General features: G+C 35.5%; 2 protein-coding genes across 3 annotated transcripts; one reads left to right on the forward strand and one right to left on the reverse strand.

Annotated features, from left to right (window-relative positions):
* Window positions 1-6,628: 6,628 nt before the first annotated feature.
* On the forward strand, window positions 6,629-11,132 carry LOC127084461 (probable transcriptional regulatory protein At2g25830). Of its 2 annotated transcripts, XM_051024915.1 has the most exons (7): window positions 6,629-6,890; window positions 6,994-7,136; window positions 7,350-7,411; window positions 7,885-8,041; window positions 8,852-9,129; window positions 10,210-10,330; window positions 10,767-11,132. In XM_051024915.1, the coding sequence occupies exons 1-7, from the start codon at window positions 6,698-6,700 to the stop codon at window positions 10,857-10,859; spliced, it is 1,047 nt and encodes a 348-aa protein (XP_050880872.1). In that variant the 5' UTR covers window positions 6,629-6,697; the 3' UTR covers window positions 10,860-11,132. The 2 variants fall into 2 exon arrangements, with proteins under 2 accessions (XP_050880872.1, XP_050880873.1); XM_051024916.1 differs by lacking the exons at window positions 10,210-10,330; window positions 10,767-11,132 and adding an exon at window positions 9,290-9,738.
* Window positions 11,133-11,295: 163 nt separating this feature from the next.
* Window positions 11,296-14,717, reverse strand: LOC127084460 (carotenoid cleavage dioxygenase 8 homolog B, chloroplastic). Its single transcript, XM_051024914.1, has 6 exons — window positions 14,345-14,717; window positions 12,692-13,435; window positions 12,376-12,569; window positions 12,076-12,265; window positions 11,881-11,983; window positions 11,296-11,791 (listed from the first exon to the last, which is right to left on the reverse strand). Exons 1-6 carry the CDS (start codon window positions 14,651-14,653, stop codon window positions 11,646-11,648), a joined length of 1,686 nt encoding a protein of 561 aa, XP_050880871.1. The 5' UTR covers window positions 14,654-14,717; the 3' UTR covers window positions 11,296-11,645.
* Between the last annotated feature and the right edge of the window lie 5,459 nt (window positions 14,718-20,176).

Genomic DNA, 20,176 nt, shown 5'->3' on the forward strand with positions numbered 1-20,176 from the left:
ATTGACTTGATGACCATCTTAATAATTGGAGTTTCAATCTTGTTCAATCATGACAACCATCTTACTCCTCCTCATGTTCTCTCATCAAAGGTTGATCAATCCCTAATTTGATGAACTTGCGTATGTATTATCAAAGATAACCTACATCATTAAGAACAATACCTTTTCCGACACATCTCAGATAAAAAACATTAGTAATAATCAACACATTTCTACCAATTAAAAGAACACTAAACATTAACCTTCTTAGTAACACACTCTATCTTCCTTGCCACAACGTCAAGGAATAAAGACATGTCACTCGTATCATGTCTTGAGCCTCCACGAACAAGATCCCATACTATCTTCATATCGCCATGACATCTATCCAGCAAGATCAACAAGAAGTGCTAGGTACCCAATCTTCATTGGGTCCTTGAGGAATAACGAAACCTTGGTTGCATTTAGGCAACCATTGAAAAAGAAAACATCTTTAGGAATAAGGAATCTCCTAAAATTAAAATTTTCAATAGTGTAACCTTTCTTGCAACAATAATGACAAGATAAGTTTTACCCCATGTCCTCATCATTGGATTTCTTGTCATTACTCGTTTCAAAATCACTTTTCCCAATGGTTTGAGGAATTTTATCTTGAAGTCTTTAGAGAAATAAACTTCTTCCCTTCTTCCTTGTCTTCACTTTCTCCTTCTTTACCTTCTTTTCATACTCTTTTTCATGTTTTTCCATGAAATAAAGTTCTTGCTCATGTTCTTCCAATTTACCAAACAAAGTAGTGAGATCAAGAACTTTAAGATCATTCGCCTCTTTGATAGAGGTGACCTTGGGTTTCCATTCCCTATTAAGACGTCTCAAAATCTTATTAGTAGCAATATCATTGGAAATAGTCTTACCTAGTGTGTTCAATCGATTGATAAGATGTGTGGACCATTTTCTCATGTCCGCAATGGTTTCACCATGCTCCATGCGAAATAGTTCAAACTATTGATTTAATGTATTGATCCTAGCTTATTTGACCTCATTAGTTCTCTCATGGGAAACTTCTAATGCGTCCCACATAGGTTTGGTGGTATCACAATGAAATACACGATAATGTTCATCAACAACAAGTGCATATGTAAGAATATTTTGTGCCTTCTAATCACGTGACCATAATTTCTTATCATTATCATCCCATTATGATTCCGGTTTAGATACGGTAACACCTTCACCATTGGTCATTGTAATTTGATTAGGACCATTCATGATGGTGTCCCATATACCCTTGTCAACCGAGTTGAGATGAATACACATATAAGCTTTCCAATAGCCATAATTTTTGTCGGTGAAAATTGGTGCTCTATTGTACGCTCCCTTAGGTTCGGTAGCCATTCTTCTAAAAAGAAAATCTCAAGCACGGAATTAACCAGAGCTCTGATACCACTTGTTAGACGACAAACTTCGATCTAGAGGGGAGGGGGCGAATAGATCATAAATTAAAACTTTTTGCAAAAACATATTTTGAAAAGTTATATGGCACAACGGAAACAACTCGAATCGAATCGTCTAACCGAACCTCTATCGAAAAGCTCGGATATGCGTAAAGGTATACAAACGTATGATAATGAACACAAATTATTCAACAAAGATTAATTACAAACAATTGAATGCAACATTATACGCAACACTTATTTCTAATGGTCAAAAATAACAAAAACACAATAACGCAATTTATCGAACACCTTGTGTGCAACCGATAACATTTGGAAATTTACTTAGTTTTGTTGATGTTAAAAACCAATCACAATCAAACAAATTATGATTATACCAACAAGACCTATTTCAAAATTCGTACAAAAATAATTCCCAAACGAAGTGATCAAACAAACAATGAATTCAATAAGTTGTAAACACAAAATTAAAAGAGAATGAGAGAGAGAGAGTACACAAGGATTTGTTTAGGAAGTTCCCCAATCGACTAAACTATGGGTACATCTTCCATCAATTCGAATTTGAATTAAGATATTATAATAAATCTTACTTTTCAAAATGTGTGTATACAAGAGATGAAAACTCCAATCCTACAAACCCTAGGTTTATTCTTGATTCTACCACCTCCAAAAACCCTTTATCAATCTTGATCAAATAACCAACCATGCTGCTTCAATTCACCTGTGTTTCTACTTCCTTGCAAGGCACACCTTGTCCCAAGGCTTTCACCCAACTGAATTAATCCCAAGAGCATGATATGGTAACCAACAATACCTCTTCAATTCACTTATTCTTGCTACTACCTTGCAAGACACTCCTTGTCCCAAGGTTTTCACTCGGTCAAATTAATCCCAAGCGCACACTTGTTAAAACCCAAGATTTACCAACATGATCCATTGTATCACGCTACTCCCTTGTAAAGCACACCTTATCCCAAGGCTTTCACTCGATCAAATTCGAATTGCGTAATCTTGTCCAAAACCTTCAAATCCTCAACGATCTTGAAGGAAAACCCCACCTTAGTTTTCTAATTTGAAATCCTCAAAGTTCCCAACCCAATATAATCGGTACAATAACCTAATTGGACGTTATCAACTCTAATCTAGATGGTCACTCAATAAAAAATAATTATGTGTAGTTTGATCGTGTGTATGCATAGAAGAGAGGTTGAAGATGATGAGAATGCTTTGAAATCCCGATTTTATTTAGGTTTTACTCACTAGAAAACTTCCTAGTATTGATGCATGTATCAAGTATATATATATATATATATGGATGCAAGTATGAAGCAAAATGAGTGCAAAATGAATTGAAAAGAATGGAAAAATTCAAGATTGTAGGTATATAGGTCGACCTATCAAAGCTATGTTTCGACCTATAAAGGTCTTAGGTCGACCTATAAGAGGCGACACATGGACAATGGCTACAAGCTTCAATATTGAAGCATGCATGTCGACCTATGCATTCTATGTGTCAACCTATGCTGAAGAAAATCTTCTATAGGTTGACCTAAAGTCGTATGTCTCGACCTATAGAGTGTTTTTCCACACAAACACTCAGTTTTTGATGCATAAAATATTTTCTTGATGCATGAATCCTTTCTAGACTATTACCAAACATGTTGACATGCTTCATAATGCTAAAATGCATAATGCACACCTAGAATCAGATGATACCATCCAATGTACAAAAACTCTAAAGTTTCTCCTAGTTTTGACATATTGCAAAATACATCTAAATGGAAAGTTTCACCCACAACATCATTGCTAGGAAATACTGATTTGTTAACATCAATTAATCTATGAAGAAAAAAATGAAGTTTACAACAATATTAACTTTAGAGACATTAGTCATTAGAAGAAGTAGAATATGATTTCAGGATTGGCTAAAATTTATATTTCTATTGAAGTGTGTGAAGAATGTGTACAAGTCAAGAAACACAATAATAGCTCCAACAAGGATGCAAGAAGAAAGTCTAGAGATACTCTTGAAGTCATATCCTCTAATGTATGTGGCCCCATTCAAGTTGACTCAATTGGAGGTAAAAAGTACTTGATTTTAGTAGATAATTATGGACATACTTTATCAAAAGGAAAAATGATGTGATTGATGTGTTTGTCAAGTTCAAGTCCATGGTAGGAAGGCAAAGTTGTCACGAGATCAATGTGTTAAGAAATGATGATGAAAGTGAGTATGTGTCAAGTGAGTTTGATGCATTATGTGAAAAGGGAGGAATTGTTCATGACGTTGTACCACCATATACACCCAACAAAATGGGAGTGCATAGATAAAGAATATGACCAATATGAATATAATTAAGTATGGCGCGAGTGTATGTTTACTACTACATGCATATTAAATAGTGTCCAACAATAAGGTTAGAGGGAATCACACAAGAATGTCGGTTAGGTGTCAAATCAAGTTTGAATCACTTAAATTTGTTTGGTTCTATTGCACATAAACATGTGCCTGATTAGTTGAGGAGGAAGCTTAATGATAAATCAAGTAAGATGATCTTAATTTTTTATCATTCAACTGGTGGATACAAGCTATTTGATATTGTGAGCAAGTAGATAATGATTAGTAGAGATAAGGTCATAAATTAATTAAAGAAATGGGATTGGAGAAATAGTGTTAAGAAAGACTCAGTGAGAATCATGTATGAAGAACCAAGTAGTAAAGTTGAAGTGCAGACTCAAGCATATACCAATAAGCCTCAAAGAATTAGAAACATACCAATCAGACTACAAGATTTTATAGTCACACCAAATAATGTATTCAATGATGAAAGAAAGATAATACACCGTGCTTTTTATACAGATATTGAGCTAGTAAGTGTGGCTGAGGCATTGAAGGATCATAAATGGGTGAGTGCTATGATAGAGGAGCTGGAATCTATAGAGGCCAACAAGACATGGTCAATTGTTGATTTACCACAAAATAAGGTGAAGTAATCACACACAAAGCAAAGTTTGTGGCCAAAGGGTTTCTTCAGAAATAAGGCATTAATTTTGATGAATTCTTTGCACTTGTTGCTAGGATTGAAACATTAAGATTAGTTGTTGCTTTAACCAATGTCAACAACTAATCCCTGTGTCATATGGATACAAAGTGTTCTTTATGAATGATCCTTTGGACGAAGAAGTATATGTATCACAACCGATTGGTTTTGAAAAAAAAGGTTAGAAAAGAAAAGTGTATAAACTGCACAAGGCCATGTATGTGCTTAAGCAAGCTCCAAGAGCTTGAAATGGGAAGATTGGTGGCTTCCTAAGAGAGATATGATTCACTAAACGTGCATCTGAGCATGATGTGTATGTCTGAAGGAGTATTAATAACAATTTGATAATCATATGCCTATATGTTGATGATTTACTAATCACTGGCAGTTATGAAAAGGAAATTAAAGATTTCAAACTGGAACTAATGAAGGAATTTGAGATGATTGATCTTGGCCACATTTCATTTTTTTTTGGAATTGAGTTTTACAAGAGTAAAAGGGAATTATTGATCGTAAAAGGTATGCAACTGAGATACTCAAGAGATTTTTGATGGAGCACTGCAACTCTGCAATAATACCAACTTAGGTAATATTACAATTTATTAAAGACTCAGATGAGAGAGACAACGACTCATTGGATCCTTGGATCATTGAGGCATATTTGTCACACAAGACATGACCTTGCATACAATGTAGGTATGATAATTAGATTCATGCAAAAGCCAAAGTTGTCACATCAAACAACCATTAAGAGGATACTAAGGTACATTAAAGGCACAACAGATTATGACATCTTGTTTCTAGCAACATACAAAGGAAAACTGTGTAAGCTTGTTGAATACACTGCTTATAGTTGGTGTGGTGATGCTGATGATACTATAACTAGAACAATTGAGCCCCAATAATACATAATGAAGTATGACAAATTGCTAAACAACAAAATATATTTATTCTTTATAAAAGCGTAACTATTTTTTTGTTTTTGCAAAAATAATATACCCTACCAGTATAAACAAATATGCCCCATCAACATACTAAAGCATGCTAGTCTCACATTACCTAACAAGCAACCCATACACCCAAATCACCCCTAGTTAAAAAGCGAAGTAGGTTCGCCACATCATCTAGGATAATAGTTATTTCACCAAATAACACGTGAAATATGAAGTTTCAAGATGTCACCTCTCCACAAGAATAAATATAAAAATAGGGACGATCATATCTAGAGTGCTTCTTTGTAATGTAGATTCACACATCCAACTGTTTACCATAAAAAGTAGATAAAGACAAACCCACTTCGATCCCTTGAAACGTCAGATTCAATGCTCCACAATTATGTTATATTTAAAATAAAATATTATTATATAAACAAGATTTTTTAACAATGTAATACATTTTTTATATGAAACACTTTTTACTTACCTAATAATACCACATTCTATAAACAATGTCATCCTTATACAAGGTGAGAAGGGAATTGTCTTCGGTTTTTGGTTTCTGCCAATGCTCCTTTCTCTCGGGAACAAACTCTTCATCCAAACGACGAATTTGGAAATCCTTGCGCCTATAATGAATAGTTAGACCGTCTCGTCCCCTGCATCATGACACAAAACAAATAAAAGAAGATGAAATCTTAGATATCCATTAGGATGTGTTTGTTAGATAGATAAAAGTTATAATTCGAGAATATCATTTTAAAGAATATTATTGTCGGAAAATTTATTTCCATCAATATATTTGACAAATAAATAAAATTCTCACGAATATGTTTAAGTTTTATTTTAATTAAATTTTAAAAATAAAAATAGAAAAATAAAAATGTTAAAATAATATAAGAATGGATATGATTGATTATTTTATATTTTCATAGAAATGTAAGATTCTCATCTTTTGACAAATAAAGAAATTCATAAATAAAACACATTCTCAAAAATAAAAAATACCCCATATAAATTATAAAAATTTGAAACAAACTACAGAATATCTACGTTACAATGTCCATGAATGATATAAACATACCCAACCAAATATAATTGTATCAAAGTCATCGCCATAAAAGAAATGCAAATAAAACAATTCTTAAAAAACTAGTTCATAAACTTTTACAAAGTTTTCCTAAAAAATATAAAATCAAATAAATTTTCTTATTTATTTATTTTAACTTTTTATTCGTAAAACCCCGTTTCTCTTTGTTCTATCATGTAACATTGTTTGAACTGAAACACTGCCATGTCCTTTCTTCAGTGGCGCGCAGCCTCAATATTGCATGGTTCCCCCTCTCTGCCATTGCACCTGGAGCCGTACAACACCGGTATCACTTATTATAGGATCATGTCGAGAGCCTCGCGAGTGGCGCTTCACCTCCACGCTTTCTCATCTCGCGTCTCCTCCACGCGCCCCATTTCCTCACTCTTTCTCCACAGTACAGTACACTACTACTCTCCCTCTCTCAACTTTGCGTTTGAACTCCCGCAATTGTTTATTTGATTATCTTGAATGAATCAGAGTCACTCCTTCATTCTCAGGGAATGTTTATAATAATTCACCGTTGTTGGATGCTGCAAATGTAAAATTTACCGATTATGATAGCAATTGTCGAGCTAGAAAGATATGGACTTCCACTCCTGTTTGTATGGGCAGACGCTCCAGCAAAATCGCCGGACGAAAGGTTTGTTGTGGTGTTGTTTTTGTTTTTGAATAATAATGCATCTCACCTGTTCGATGAAAGTCCTGTTAGACAGAAAACCGTTTTGATATGCTCTGAGTTTATTTGCAGTTTGATTAGTATAGGTTTTTTCATTTTTATGATTTTTACTTCTGTAAAGACAATTTTTTGAAGTTTTTTCCTACTTCAACGTTTTCTTATTTGCCATTACTTCAGGAAGCCAATAATGCAAAGAAAGCTAAACTATACTCAAGGATTGGGAAGGAAGTTGTGTCTGCGTAAGTCCCTCTCCATGTTTATGTTACACTCGTCAAAGCACAATTATAATCACTAGGCTTTAATTTCAGAATTTTATTATTGTACATTGTAGTGTAAATTCTTTTATAGGTTCAATAATTTCTTGCAAGTTACATAAATGTGCAGATATTTTAGGTGATAATGTTACATGGTGGCACCACAATGAGTTATGATTGAATGTTTGTGTAACATGTTTTTATGGTCTCAGTGCATAGTAATTGCACTCTTGATTGCATTAAATGAAATAGATCATCCAGTCATTGTTTTATCTTTTTAGGTTTTTTCTTCTGTGTTTGTGGCTGGATTGATGCGCTGATTTTCCCTACTTTAACCATGATCTATTATACAATTCATTTTGGTTCCGGCTAGAGGAGTTTTAGTAGCGTCCTGCTTTCCTTTTTGGATCAAGTAAAACTATCTTATGCATGCCTTTTGTGCTACTTAAAAATGACAGTGTAAAGAAAGGTGGTCCGAATGTAATGTCTAATTCAGCACTGGCTGCTGTACTTGAGAAAGTAAAGGAGCTGGATGTTCCTAGGGATATTGTCGAGCGCAACATCAAGAGAGCAACTGAGAAGGGACAAGAGGCTTACATTGAGAAAATTTATGAGGTTAGTATAACATCACTGTTGACACATTTGGATTATCTCTTTTTTCTTAAGAACATGATAGCGTCGTCATGTTTTAGGAGGAGTTCCCTAATCTTAAACAGAAGTAGTTTCTTTTTGGTTTTCGTAAGGTGATGGCACTATCATGCTTTTAAGTTGAAGCCATAAAGGCAATAAACTAAATCTGTCAGACAAAGGGATAGTACAAACTCTGTTTGGTTGCCATTGACATGATAAATTATGCTGCCTTGAACATCTCAGATATATGTTTGTGCAGACATAACATTTTGTTGCTTTTGTCCAATGGATGACTGGGTTACAACTTCATCTTCACTTTTCAAATTTAAAAATATAAGAGAAGAAATCTGATTTTCTTTTATTCTATTTTTACTTAGCTACTAAGATGAAATTTTACTTTCAAACACTCCTTAGCATATTAGTTATCATTCATTCCAAACGTAATTATTTCAAAATACATTTCCATAGAATTCGGTTCACCCCAATTATCCAAACAGGAATTACATTTGACTGTTTGCGATGTTCAACAGATGTTTTTGTTTGCTATTATTATTTGTTTAGTTCTTAACTATAAGTTTGAATCAGAAATAAGGTAAACAAGTTTGGGTGCAGGGGAAAATAGTTCTGTTTGGAAAAAAATCTAGGTTACTAGATATCATACGGGTTTGGCCCAACCACCCCAGAATGGGTCAGCTTTTTGTTTGGCCATTGCCTTGAGTTCTGCAGTGTCCTATCTTTTGAAATATGGATCCTGGAATATTAGTTTAGCTCATAACTTTCTGCATTTATCCTCAGGTTTATGGTTATGGAGGAGTTAGTATGGTAGTTGAGGTATCAACTGATAAGATAAATCGTTCTATAGCAAAGATTAGAGATGTGGTCAAGGACTGTGGAGGAAAGATGGCAGATTCTGGGTCTGTGTTGTTTAAGTTTACGCGTGCTCGGGTAGTAAACATTAAAGTCAGTGATGCTGACAAAGATCAGCTGCTTGGAATTGCTTTAGATGCTGGAGCTGAGGATGTAATTGATCCTCCAACTTATGAAGATGATACTGAAGAGGATAGGTCAGAAAGGTAATGCTCTCTCATTTTTGTTTTACCGTGTTTCTCAGTTATAATCAAATATTGGTCTTCATAAGAATAATTTTTATGACCTCATCATCATATCTCTAATTTAGCTCCCCCAACTCAATTCCCGTCTGTTCGGTCTATGGGGTTTGTGCTCTGCATGTAGGGAACTTGGAACTCGCTATGATTCATCATACTTTTGTCTCATCAAAACCTATGCCAAAGTGAAACACATTATCTACAATTGACTGACTGAGTGCTCCAATACCAACCCAAGCTTTAGAATACCTTCTTGATCCGAGTAATAAGCTTTATGGATAAGGCTACTTTGAAGCAAAGACTTTTCTAGTAGCTGTGGTCAATTCCCAACTGCCATCTGCAGGCATTTCACTTCATCTTATAACTATGACGAGGGTTGGTTTGGATTTTAGTGTAAACACTAATCTGTCTTATTTAATATGTTTGTAAAATAATTGAAAATGTCAACAATTTGAATACCAGATATAGCTACAATTTGACATCCAAATTTATGAATTTCACTTTATTTGAGGAGTTAGTGGATGGTATAAGTGTATCAAATCTTACATTAGTGTTGAATCGGTCTCACTTTATTGTTGTTCAAATTCTCTAGGATTTGGCTTCTCTATAATCAGCACCAGATATAGCTACAATTTGACATCCAAATTTATGAATTTCACTTTATTTGAGGAGTTAGTGGATGGTATAAGTGTATCAAATCTTACATTAGTGTTGAATCGGTCTCCTGCCCAATCATGCTCAATATAAAGGGCAGTTATTTCATACAACCCCGAATTTGGATCGTACCTAACTCATCCCTACAAAACCGACTTGTAAGGTGAGGATTGCAATGAAGGCAAGCCAAATGCTGTAGTTTAGGCGACTAGGGGTGGACCGTAATGAAGGCGGAAATTCCAACAATCTGCAATAGGGTTAACTGATTTTCTAGTCTCACACTTAAAATAAGTTACGTTTTTTGCTTTTCTATTTGATTACTTCATCATAACAAGGAGATTCAAATATTTAGAAATAGACCTTAAACCTAAGGATTGATTTTAATTTTGCCAGGTATTATAAAATTGTTGGTTCTTCAGAGAACTATTCGTCTATAGTATCAAAGTTGCGAGAGGAGGGCATAGATTTTGAGCCTGATAATGGTTCCGAGCTTCTTCCAAATACCACCATTGAGGTTTGTTTTGGTATCACATATGCTTTTTCATTTATTGGCGTTTCATTTTTCTTTTCTTACTTCTCCTTTTAGTTTTATGGAGCCTATGAATGTCAGTAAGCAAACAATTGTGAAGGTGTAAATTTAATCTTTGACGTTGCAATATGCAATTTCATAAGATGGATCTGTAATTTGCACTCGTCATTTCACTTTTATGTTCTTCGGTCCGAATTGCAAGTTTAAAGATTTCCCAACTGACAAACTTTTCCTTTTTAGAAAAGCTTTCTTGCAGAGTATAAACAATCTTCCAACACAGTCTTCTGCTTTGTTTTCCTTGCTCATGATAAAAAAACCCACTTCATACATTGAGACGGCCTTCATTCCATCAACTGTTTTAGCTTGTCTTAAAAAGGGGTTACCGGTATAAAACTTGAGTCATGTGCTATTATTTTTTCAGGTAGACGATGAGGCTATGGACTTGAACAGAGAACTTATCAGCAAATTACTTGAGCTTGATGATGTTGACGCTGTTTATACAGATCAGAAATAATAATTTTTGTTTCTTTAAGAAGCTGCTCAGCAGACTAATCATTGTTATTCTTTGAAATTTGGTTAGTCTTTACATGGTCTATTTGCAAATGCAAATTAGGCTCAAAAAGTCATTAGAGATTCCTCCCTCAAAAACTTATTTGCCAGATATGCAGATCTGACTCGTGGACTGTAATATGTTCGTTTTTCCTTTGCCAGGGTAGCCAGAAGCATGTTTTCTGAGAAGGGAATTTCATTTTGAATTTTTGATTCATAATTGAGGTTATTTAAATAATTTTTTGTCTTAATTATAAAAATAGAAAAATCAAATAATAACAAAACAAATTAAAATTGTTTCCTTCTGGTTGGGTTTGATGATTCCGAAGAAAAATCTTCGCAACTATTTCTGTTTACATTGTCTTATGTAATTGGCATTTAGGTAGATTACGTGTGATTTTGCGAGCCAAGTCAACAAGTATTTTCACTCACTATTAATATTCATTTATGCAAGTCAAAACATATGACTTTTAACGCGTTTCAATATACGCGAACAACCAAGATAGGGAATCCGTATACGTATCTGTATAATTGCTAATTTTATACGTATATTCTTAAATTTTACACGAATTATAATTTTATAGTGCTGCCACTAATATGAAATCTGTATAACTGCTACTTTATCATACATGTACTTGCGTTATGTATTGCTGTCTGCTTGCACTTATAGATAGTTGTGGAAATATATGCTTTCAAGTAGTTTCTCTGAGCAGATTTTCCATTATAATAATGACAGTTTTTAGTCACACTTTTACTGTTTTGGAACCCAGCATCCATGCAACCCATATGGAAGACCATAAGGGAACTTAGCCCTAGCAACCTCTTCAAAAGTGGAACCATCTAACACCAATGCATATCCTTCTCCATTTTTCTCACTGATTATGGAGATCACCACACCTGTCATATGAGGGTTAAAAAAGTTCAGACCAATGAGGGTATGATCTTGCAGAGGCATGAATTAATCAACTAATTATAAGAGTTCTTACCATCATCTTCTTCGGTTGCTCCTGGTCGAGGCACAAAGAATGGTTCTGAGGGCACAGCTCCTTCTTCATACCAGTTCTTGGCCCTTTTCAATTCTAGATCAATCTACATATTGCATGTCAAAGCACATTTAACTAAATGTTTGCAGGGTTAAATTGGACAGAAATTAAGAATTGGGAGATGTAATGTAAAGTAACCTTGGTGAGGGTGTTGGGGAAGTTACAAGGGCGTTGTGCTCCACAAGCATAGGTATATCTGTATTTCATCCCTAAATAATTAGGGTTTATGCTGCACATATCCATGCCTCTCCCATGTTCATTTGGGTCTAATGCTGCTTCTAATGTTCCATATGGACTTCCATCTAGTGGTATTCTGAACCTACCAACCCTGTTATTTCAATAAACATTGATTTTAGATCACTTTCATTCAGTATATGTATTCAAATATAACCTTGCAGGAAAAGATAGGATAAAATAATTAAGATGTCAAATACGTACTTAGCATCTGGTAGAACATCTTTGCCATTAAATGAGCGAAGGTTCTGTAATCTAAGCTTGTCAAGAATGCCAGTGTTTGAATTGTGCTCACAACAATCAGCAATGACAGCAGTCACCCTCCCATCTTCATCTTCCTCTTCATATGCATTTATAAAATGGAAAGTAACAAATAGAGGCACTTCCACACTTGCCACCTTCAAAATCACATACCAAAGTTAATTACAAAACTAGTACTAACTGAAACAATAATACAAATCATCATATTATCATATTATATTACGTCAACGATGAAGTGTAATGAATATGTAGTACTTACAATCTTTCCACTAGTCTTGCACATTACATGCATAAAAGCTTTGGACTCAGGATGCCACTGAAATTTATATAAAGGAGTTGGTTCAGCCCTGAGCAAATTCTGAGCACAATATCTCAATGGCATTTCAGGCACAATAACATAGTGTTGAGTAACAGGGAAGGAATGGACCCAACCGGGCGATGATCCGCCTCGACAATCGACCCGACCAATAACATTCCTCTCATTAGAGCCAGGTTCCATTCTCACCACCAAGTATCCAGGTTTCACAAGGTCAGGGATTAACGTTAAAAACTCCTTATCCGTCACAATGGGGTGTGCAGAGTGAATAAGTCCCCCCAAAGAATCACTATACTCAAACTTTCCAATTGTCTCCAACGTCTCAGGGTCTATCACTATGGACCCTTTTTGTGTCTCAGTCAAACAAACCACCCTCCCATCGCCGAGCTTCACCACACCAGTGTTGGCATTATCGGTAAGCGAGGAACCTGAGAAAAGACTCGCCAGCTCCCCTACGTAAGCTAAGAAATTTTCAGCCTTAGGCACTTCAGAAAATTCACGGTAACATATCTTCTGATTTTTCTTTGCTGCTTGATAAGCTTGAGACTCGATCTGCCGGTGACCGGCCGTTAACTGTCCATCCTCAAAGTGAAGTCCAACCAAGGTGGCATAACCATCAAAGAGATGCCTGAAATTGTAGTCTCCTATGTTCCACATGCCCGGACCATTCCTTATGTACGTACCTTTCTGCATGTATAATAATAACAGTTTTTATACGACAAGTTATTAATTATTATTATCATCGGTTATTTATGCAGATGTATCAATGGATGTTCAAAGATGCTTTGATATTATAAGATCAATTATTTATTTTAATTAGTTTGATATTAAATTCTTGATTCGGGTAATATACTCTGCTAGGTTCCATATGCTGACACTATTACTGGACAAACACAAACCAATATTACGTGTAGAATCAGCAGCTTTTTTTATTTTTAATAATCTATATGGAGGTTTTGAGACAAGAATATTTCTGTTGTTTTCCACTTTGTCTATGTTTTAAATTTGGTTGTTTCAATATAACAATAAAGTAGAACTCGACTAATAATAATAATGGTGGTAAAATTTAAGCAGAGGTTAGAAGCTACAGCGATTGATATAATATAAAATTATCCACATATCTATATCTATTCTTAGAACTTAAGCTTTCAGAATAGTTTATTCATTATATGATATTTTAATCTTTATAATGGATCAGTGGTTTGGAGTTTAATTATTACTGTCCTTATTCTTTTAATAAATAAAAAAATTAGAACAAAAACAAATGATGTTATATTGAATGTAAGAAGAAAAAAAAATAGTCTTATTTAGCTCTCTCAAATATTACTATTTACTTTAATGATGTTATTTATTAAAAAATACTTTAAAAATTAAATTTCAATAACTCTTTGATTTTTATAAGAATAAGAAGAATAATTGTATTTAAATAATGACTTAACTTTTATTTTTAAAAATTTAATTAATTTATTTTTAATAAATATTAAATTAGTTAGTTTTGTTTATATTCAATTAATTGAATATTATTTTTGTGTAAAAAAAAATTAATTGAATATTATTTTAAAAATATATCAATGTTGGAGAAAAAAAATCACTTACCAACCAAAGTGGAATATGTCCTTGAACAAGAAGTTCTCCTTCCCATCTTTCTTGGGGGACACTAGTCCATGCAACATGGTGTTTGCCACCGGTGGTCCCGGGAAGTTTCTCCGGTGGCGGAGGTGGAGCAATCACATGCGACGGGCTCGCAACATTTGCGACGGTCGAATGATTTTGAAGATTGCGCCCGCCTTTATAAATGTCCTTGTTTCTAAATAAAAACTTGTCCCTACAAGAGTTATCACAAACAACCATATTTTGCCATGAAATGGAGCTCCTCATTAGAGTTGGTGAGGCTATGAAAGCCATGGAAATGGAGTTACTATCGAGTGAAGAAACAAGAGGAAAATATATTGAATGAGTTTTGTGAGTGAGGAGTAAGAGTATGAATGAGTTGCATATTATATATAGGAATGTCTTGGGCAATGCATAGGTAAGAAACTATGTATGCTTTGTTTTGTGGGAATCTTAAATTGGTGGAAACCCTTTCCACTACGAGACACCGTTTGTTTTTTATTGGGTCATTAGTATCCATATATACATTAAATTATAATATTTCAAATCTTTAAATAATTACTTTAAGCAAGAATGACAGAAAAAACACTAATATAGTAAGAGTATATTGTAAATTGTCATTGGACATAATAGAGTTCGTTATATAAAAATAAGCACTTAACTAGTAGTAAGAACTAGTCTATTTAATTTTTTTTTAAATATCGCATCATACATTAAATAAAAAGAAGCATTATAAAAGGACAAAGAAAAAATCCATCAAAATGAAAAAATCTAAAAAAAGGCATTGTTAGTCTATTTTATATAAAGTTCTTCCTAATGTTGCTGATGGACTCAAAAATGGGGAAGAAAAAACAAAAGAGCCTTATATCTGCCAACAAGTTGGCGCATGAGTTTCCCTCTCTATGAATGTAAGAAATGAAAAAAAATTCTTGTGTGTAAAGTAAGCTAATCAAGAAAATCCTGAAATTTTTTTGAAATGTCAAAGAATAAGAGAAGGGTTACTGAAAGATTGCACCACAGTAACGAAATCTGTTTCTAACCAAATTTCCAACCAACCTTTATCCACCGCTATCTTCATGACATTCACCATAGCAACAAACTCAGCAAAATGAGATGGTAAAGACACCTCTTTTGCAAAAGTCAGAATATAGTTACCAAGGTGGTCTCTAAAGATTCCACTACAATCAATAGAAAGAGAATTATGTTGATAAGCGTCACAACAACTGCACTTTGCCCAGCCAATAGGCAGAGGAAGCCAAAACACCTCCTTGATAACAGGAGCGCTAGGAGGCCTAACCACTATATTAAAGACTTTCAAGATCTTGAAATCAACCATTGAGGAGGAGGTCGTAGCTTTGGTGTTCGAGCCAGTAAGGAGCAGCTGAGAATTAATCATGTGAATGGTAATCAGGATCTTAGGAACTTCACCCCTAAATATCTCAAAGTTTCTAGTTTCCCATAAACTGGTTAGAATGTAAATAACACCAACTTTTAGCACAAGAGGGCATTGCTTAGATCTATTTGTAATACAGGTTGTCCACCAATCTTCCAACAATTAGGAGGATTAGAAATGTTGATACAATTATAGAATAAGAACTAAATTTTCCTGGAAAAGGGCAGTCAAAGAACAAGTGCTTGGCAATTTCAACATTAGCTTTGCAAAGACTACATCTGGATGTGATGAAGCAACCTCTGTGCATCAGCTTATCATCAGTTGGAACCTTGTCAAACATTAATTTCCAAATAAAAATGGACTTAGAAGGACCAATATCTCTGCACCAAATCACTTTAGCCCAACTGAGAGGGATTAAAGGAGATTTGAAGTGATAAGCCTATTTCAAAGAAAGGCTACCCGAACTGCACATGAGCCAAACTAAGGAGTCTTCCAGGTCATAAAAAGAGCATAGGTGTTAGGACAGGGATAAAGTATCGGGATTTGTTATCGTCTCCACAGGGATTATGTGATATTGCCGCCGTTCGACAGTTGTTAAGTTCTTAACTTATAGTAACAAGGGGGTTTTAGTTTTCGGTTACGGTAGCTTGCATAAAAAGTAAGAAATTGTGGTAAAAGTTTTGGTTTTACGATTTGAGAAAGATTGTCAAAGTTAGGGTTCGACGATCACTTTGCATGCATATGTTCGATCAAACAAAACTCATAAACTCCATTAGATGATAAACACATTCACAAAATCCTCCCAATGTGTTTATTTCTAACACACATTGTGGTTTTTCCCATTTTGATCCATTGTTGATCTCTCACACAATCTATCAAAATGACAACTTTTAGGTTTAACTTTTTAGTGAACAAAATCATTCAAAACTATCTCTAGCTAAAGAACAAGGATGGATGAAAACCTAGGTCAAGAGTTGGAAAACACCTTTCAATAATAAACCAACACAAAGAGTTATCAATAAAACAAGGTTTTCACCATACATTCATCATCAAAGAGTTTACAAATGAAGATCAATCCATATACATACAAAGCTTATGATCATCTACATCTAACCTTGACAAAATGAAAGGCTTAGCTACTCATTTTCATGGTAGCTTGAACAACAAGTTTCGGAAGAAGGTTGATCAACATCCGAGTTGAAGAATCGAGATTGGATGGGAATCCACCTTCTTTTTGTAAAATATTGTCAAGAGAAGAAGAAGAATGAGAAATGGGGTTTCTAGGGCACAAAAATCACCTCTAAGCAAAAAAAACAAGTAAAAAGACGATAAAGAAAAGATTGAAGCCCTGTTCCAAAAAGTAGCCCATACTACTTATAGAAATGGTTGTTGAGCTATCATGCTCGCTAGGCGAACAATCCTTCGCTAGGTGAAGCCCTCGCTTCTCTCATTCGCTCCAGCGAGTCTTGATGTTTTTGCTACTGGGATCGTTCGCTACTTGCTCGCTGGATGCTCGCCTAGCAAATACTTCGCTACTTCCCTCGCCACATCGAGTTTTGATCTTTTTGCTACTGGAAGTGTTCGCTACTTGCTCGCTGGATGCTCGCCTAGCGAATACTTCGCTACTTCCCTCGCCGCAGCGAGTTTGCTTATGTTTGCTTTCTTTCTTGGTTCCTTTGCCATCTTTCTTATGCCTTAGTTTTCCACTATTTCATGCCTAATTCCTGCATAATAACACACAAATTAAAGGTACCAAGATCATTTCACATAGTATTGCAAATCAACAAAAGCAAGGGCAGTTTTGAACACTTTTTCAACAAAAAGGAGTGAAAGATGCCCACATTTGATAGCTCAAATAAGCAAACTTGGGCATCTAACAACTCTCCCCAACTAGATTCTTGCTTGCCCTCAAGCAAAGTATGCCTCTTGAAGGACAATAGGATTTGCTTAAAGAAAAAGATTTCTCCGACATCGGATAAAATGACTCAAACACAAGAGAATAAACCAGACACAAGTTCCCAATGGTTAGAATAACACAATACACAAGAACTAAAGCCTTATAGCAATGCAAAACATGTATCAATCCACAACAATGTTATCCTGAATGAATCACCCTATGTCTCCTCTTCGAATAAGGATTGAAGAAATTACGCGTTTGCAACCGCGGGGACAATTTCACTCTCCAACAAACAATGCAAAAGTCACTTCAATTCATACAATGTCTAACAATTATAAATGAAAATGCGGAAGCACGAAGATCACTAAGGTCTTTTCCGGTTGTAGCTTGGTCAGGTTTACAAACAAGGGTCATATCTAAGGCCATTGAAAACGAACTTGCCGACGCAAAAGAGACATTCACTGTACAAGCTATTCACACATCTCAACTTCGTTCCACTTGTTTCTCATTTGAAACCTTCACAACTCTTATTTCATAACTCAATTTTGTTTTTCACTATTTTTCTTCCAAGCAAGCATTCATTTTCATTTTTTTTCACATTGTATTCACAAAACAGATGTTTCTCTTTTCTAATTTTTTTTTCAATGCTTGCTCGGTTATTCAAGAGTTGTGGCACCCACCGATTCTCATTTTTCGTTCTCCCCAACTTATCTTTTACTCACCCCAAGTGAATGCTCTTGACTTTTTACGGCAAAAGAACAATTATCAAAAATTTCAGGGTTTCAAGAAAAAAGATTTTGACGTCTCGCCTTATTTCAAGCTGAGATTCAACTGTTTAAGCTCAAAGGGGTTCACGAATACTCTCTGCTCACGGGTAAGTTGTATTTGGAACTGGTTGTGCTCGAAAGAAAACAAGCGCCTTGATCATTTCTAATTGCTTCCACAAATTCACAATAATAAAAGACAAAGCATGAATCAAATGAATAAACACAGTTTATTAGAATCCAACATTTTAGTGTACAATGGAGGTTTCCTCACAATTTGTGGTTCTAAGCCCTAGGTGAATCATTCATTCAATTATGTTGCAAAAAGAACAATATTCAATTACGAAAAGAGTAAAGTTCTTAATGCATTCTAAAATTCTAACCGGAGGTAACCATGTACCTTAGCATTATTCGCTTGTTTATTTTTATCATCGCCATCCAAGCTCGGATGCACCTTCATTGGATACTTCTTTGAGGAGCAACCAATCTAGAAGGTTTGACCCTCAACAACCAAAAATTTATTAAGCAAAAGAAATTCAAACCAAACACAATAATTTAAAACATAAACAACTACCATCACTTCAAAATGTTAAAATGTGCGTGGGGGACAAAACACCCCAAAAAGTACATAACCAAAATACCAAATATCTGAAAATACAAGAAAATAAAACATAACATAAAAAAAAACTTAGTCCTCATAGGACTCAGAACTCTCTTCACTACCGGCCTCAGAACCGGAACCATCATCATCATCATCATCATCATCATCATCAGCATCAGCGCCACCAGAACCATCAGCACCAGAAGCACCAGCACCTGCCCCCTCTCCGAAAACAGGCCTGTCCTTAGGCCAGCTAGCATGTTGCAGGAACTGCTCACCCGTCATCATAGGATGCTCTCCAGAAGGGTCACGTACCTGCAACTGTAATACATGCATAGAGTCATGTATATCAATCATGGCGCGCTGAGTCGCCGCCATCCAATCCCAATTGTAATTGCAAACAGCCTGCTGGAAAGGATCAAACCCCTGAGAAAAAGCACTAGGACCATCAGCAGCCCCGGTATCATCAGCAGCTGTACTACCTCGGAAGTTCTTCGACTTACAATACTTGTCCACATATCGATCGTTGATTGCGGACGAAATCCTTACCTGACTGCGGGAGGGTAGCTTCACCCTCGACTGTAGGCACAAAGCCATGATGATACAAGGAAAAGCAAGGGGGCAGTTAACTCGCGCCCCCGACTTCAGCCCGCTCTCAACCAAGGACTTCATCTCAATCGCAATGATTCGCGCCACATCGATCTGTACATTAGTTAGAATACAGTGGACCAAGTGTGCCACTGGGATCGTCACGGTCGACGTGTGTGACTTGGGCTTAATGTTAGTCAGAACCAGCATTAAGATCAACTGAGCCAAGGGAATCATATCCTCCCGATGGTACCTCACAGGAACCCCAGATGAGTTCACCTCAACCGACTTTCCCTCAAACAACAGGGCCGCAGAAATAGTATCAGTGTTTCTGTGGAGCCTCAGATCTCTGTGGTATACATCCCTCTCATTAACTCCCAGATGGAGCGGTTCACCAAGCACTCGGTTAATAGCATCCCTATCAAAAGCGACCTAACGTCCTGACACTCTTGTAGTCCAAGTGAAAGGCTCGTCGTCATTTGGCAGTGCGTTCGCATAGAACTCACGCACTATATCAATATCATAGCTTTCGGGTGGAGAGATCAACTTGTCCCATTTCTTGCTATTTATCAAC

This window comes from Lathyrus oleraceus, chromosome 5, assembly GCF_024323335.1.
Source record: "Lathyrus oleraceus cultivar Zhongwan6 chromosome 5, CAAS_Psat_ZW6_1.0, whole genome shotgun sequence".
NCBI lineage: Eukaryota > Viridiplantae > Streptophyta > Magnoliopsida > Fabales > Fabaceae > Lathyrus > Lathyrus oleraceus.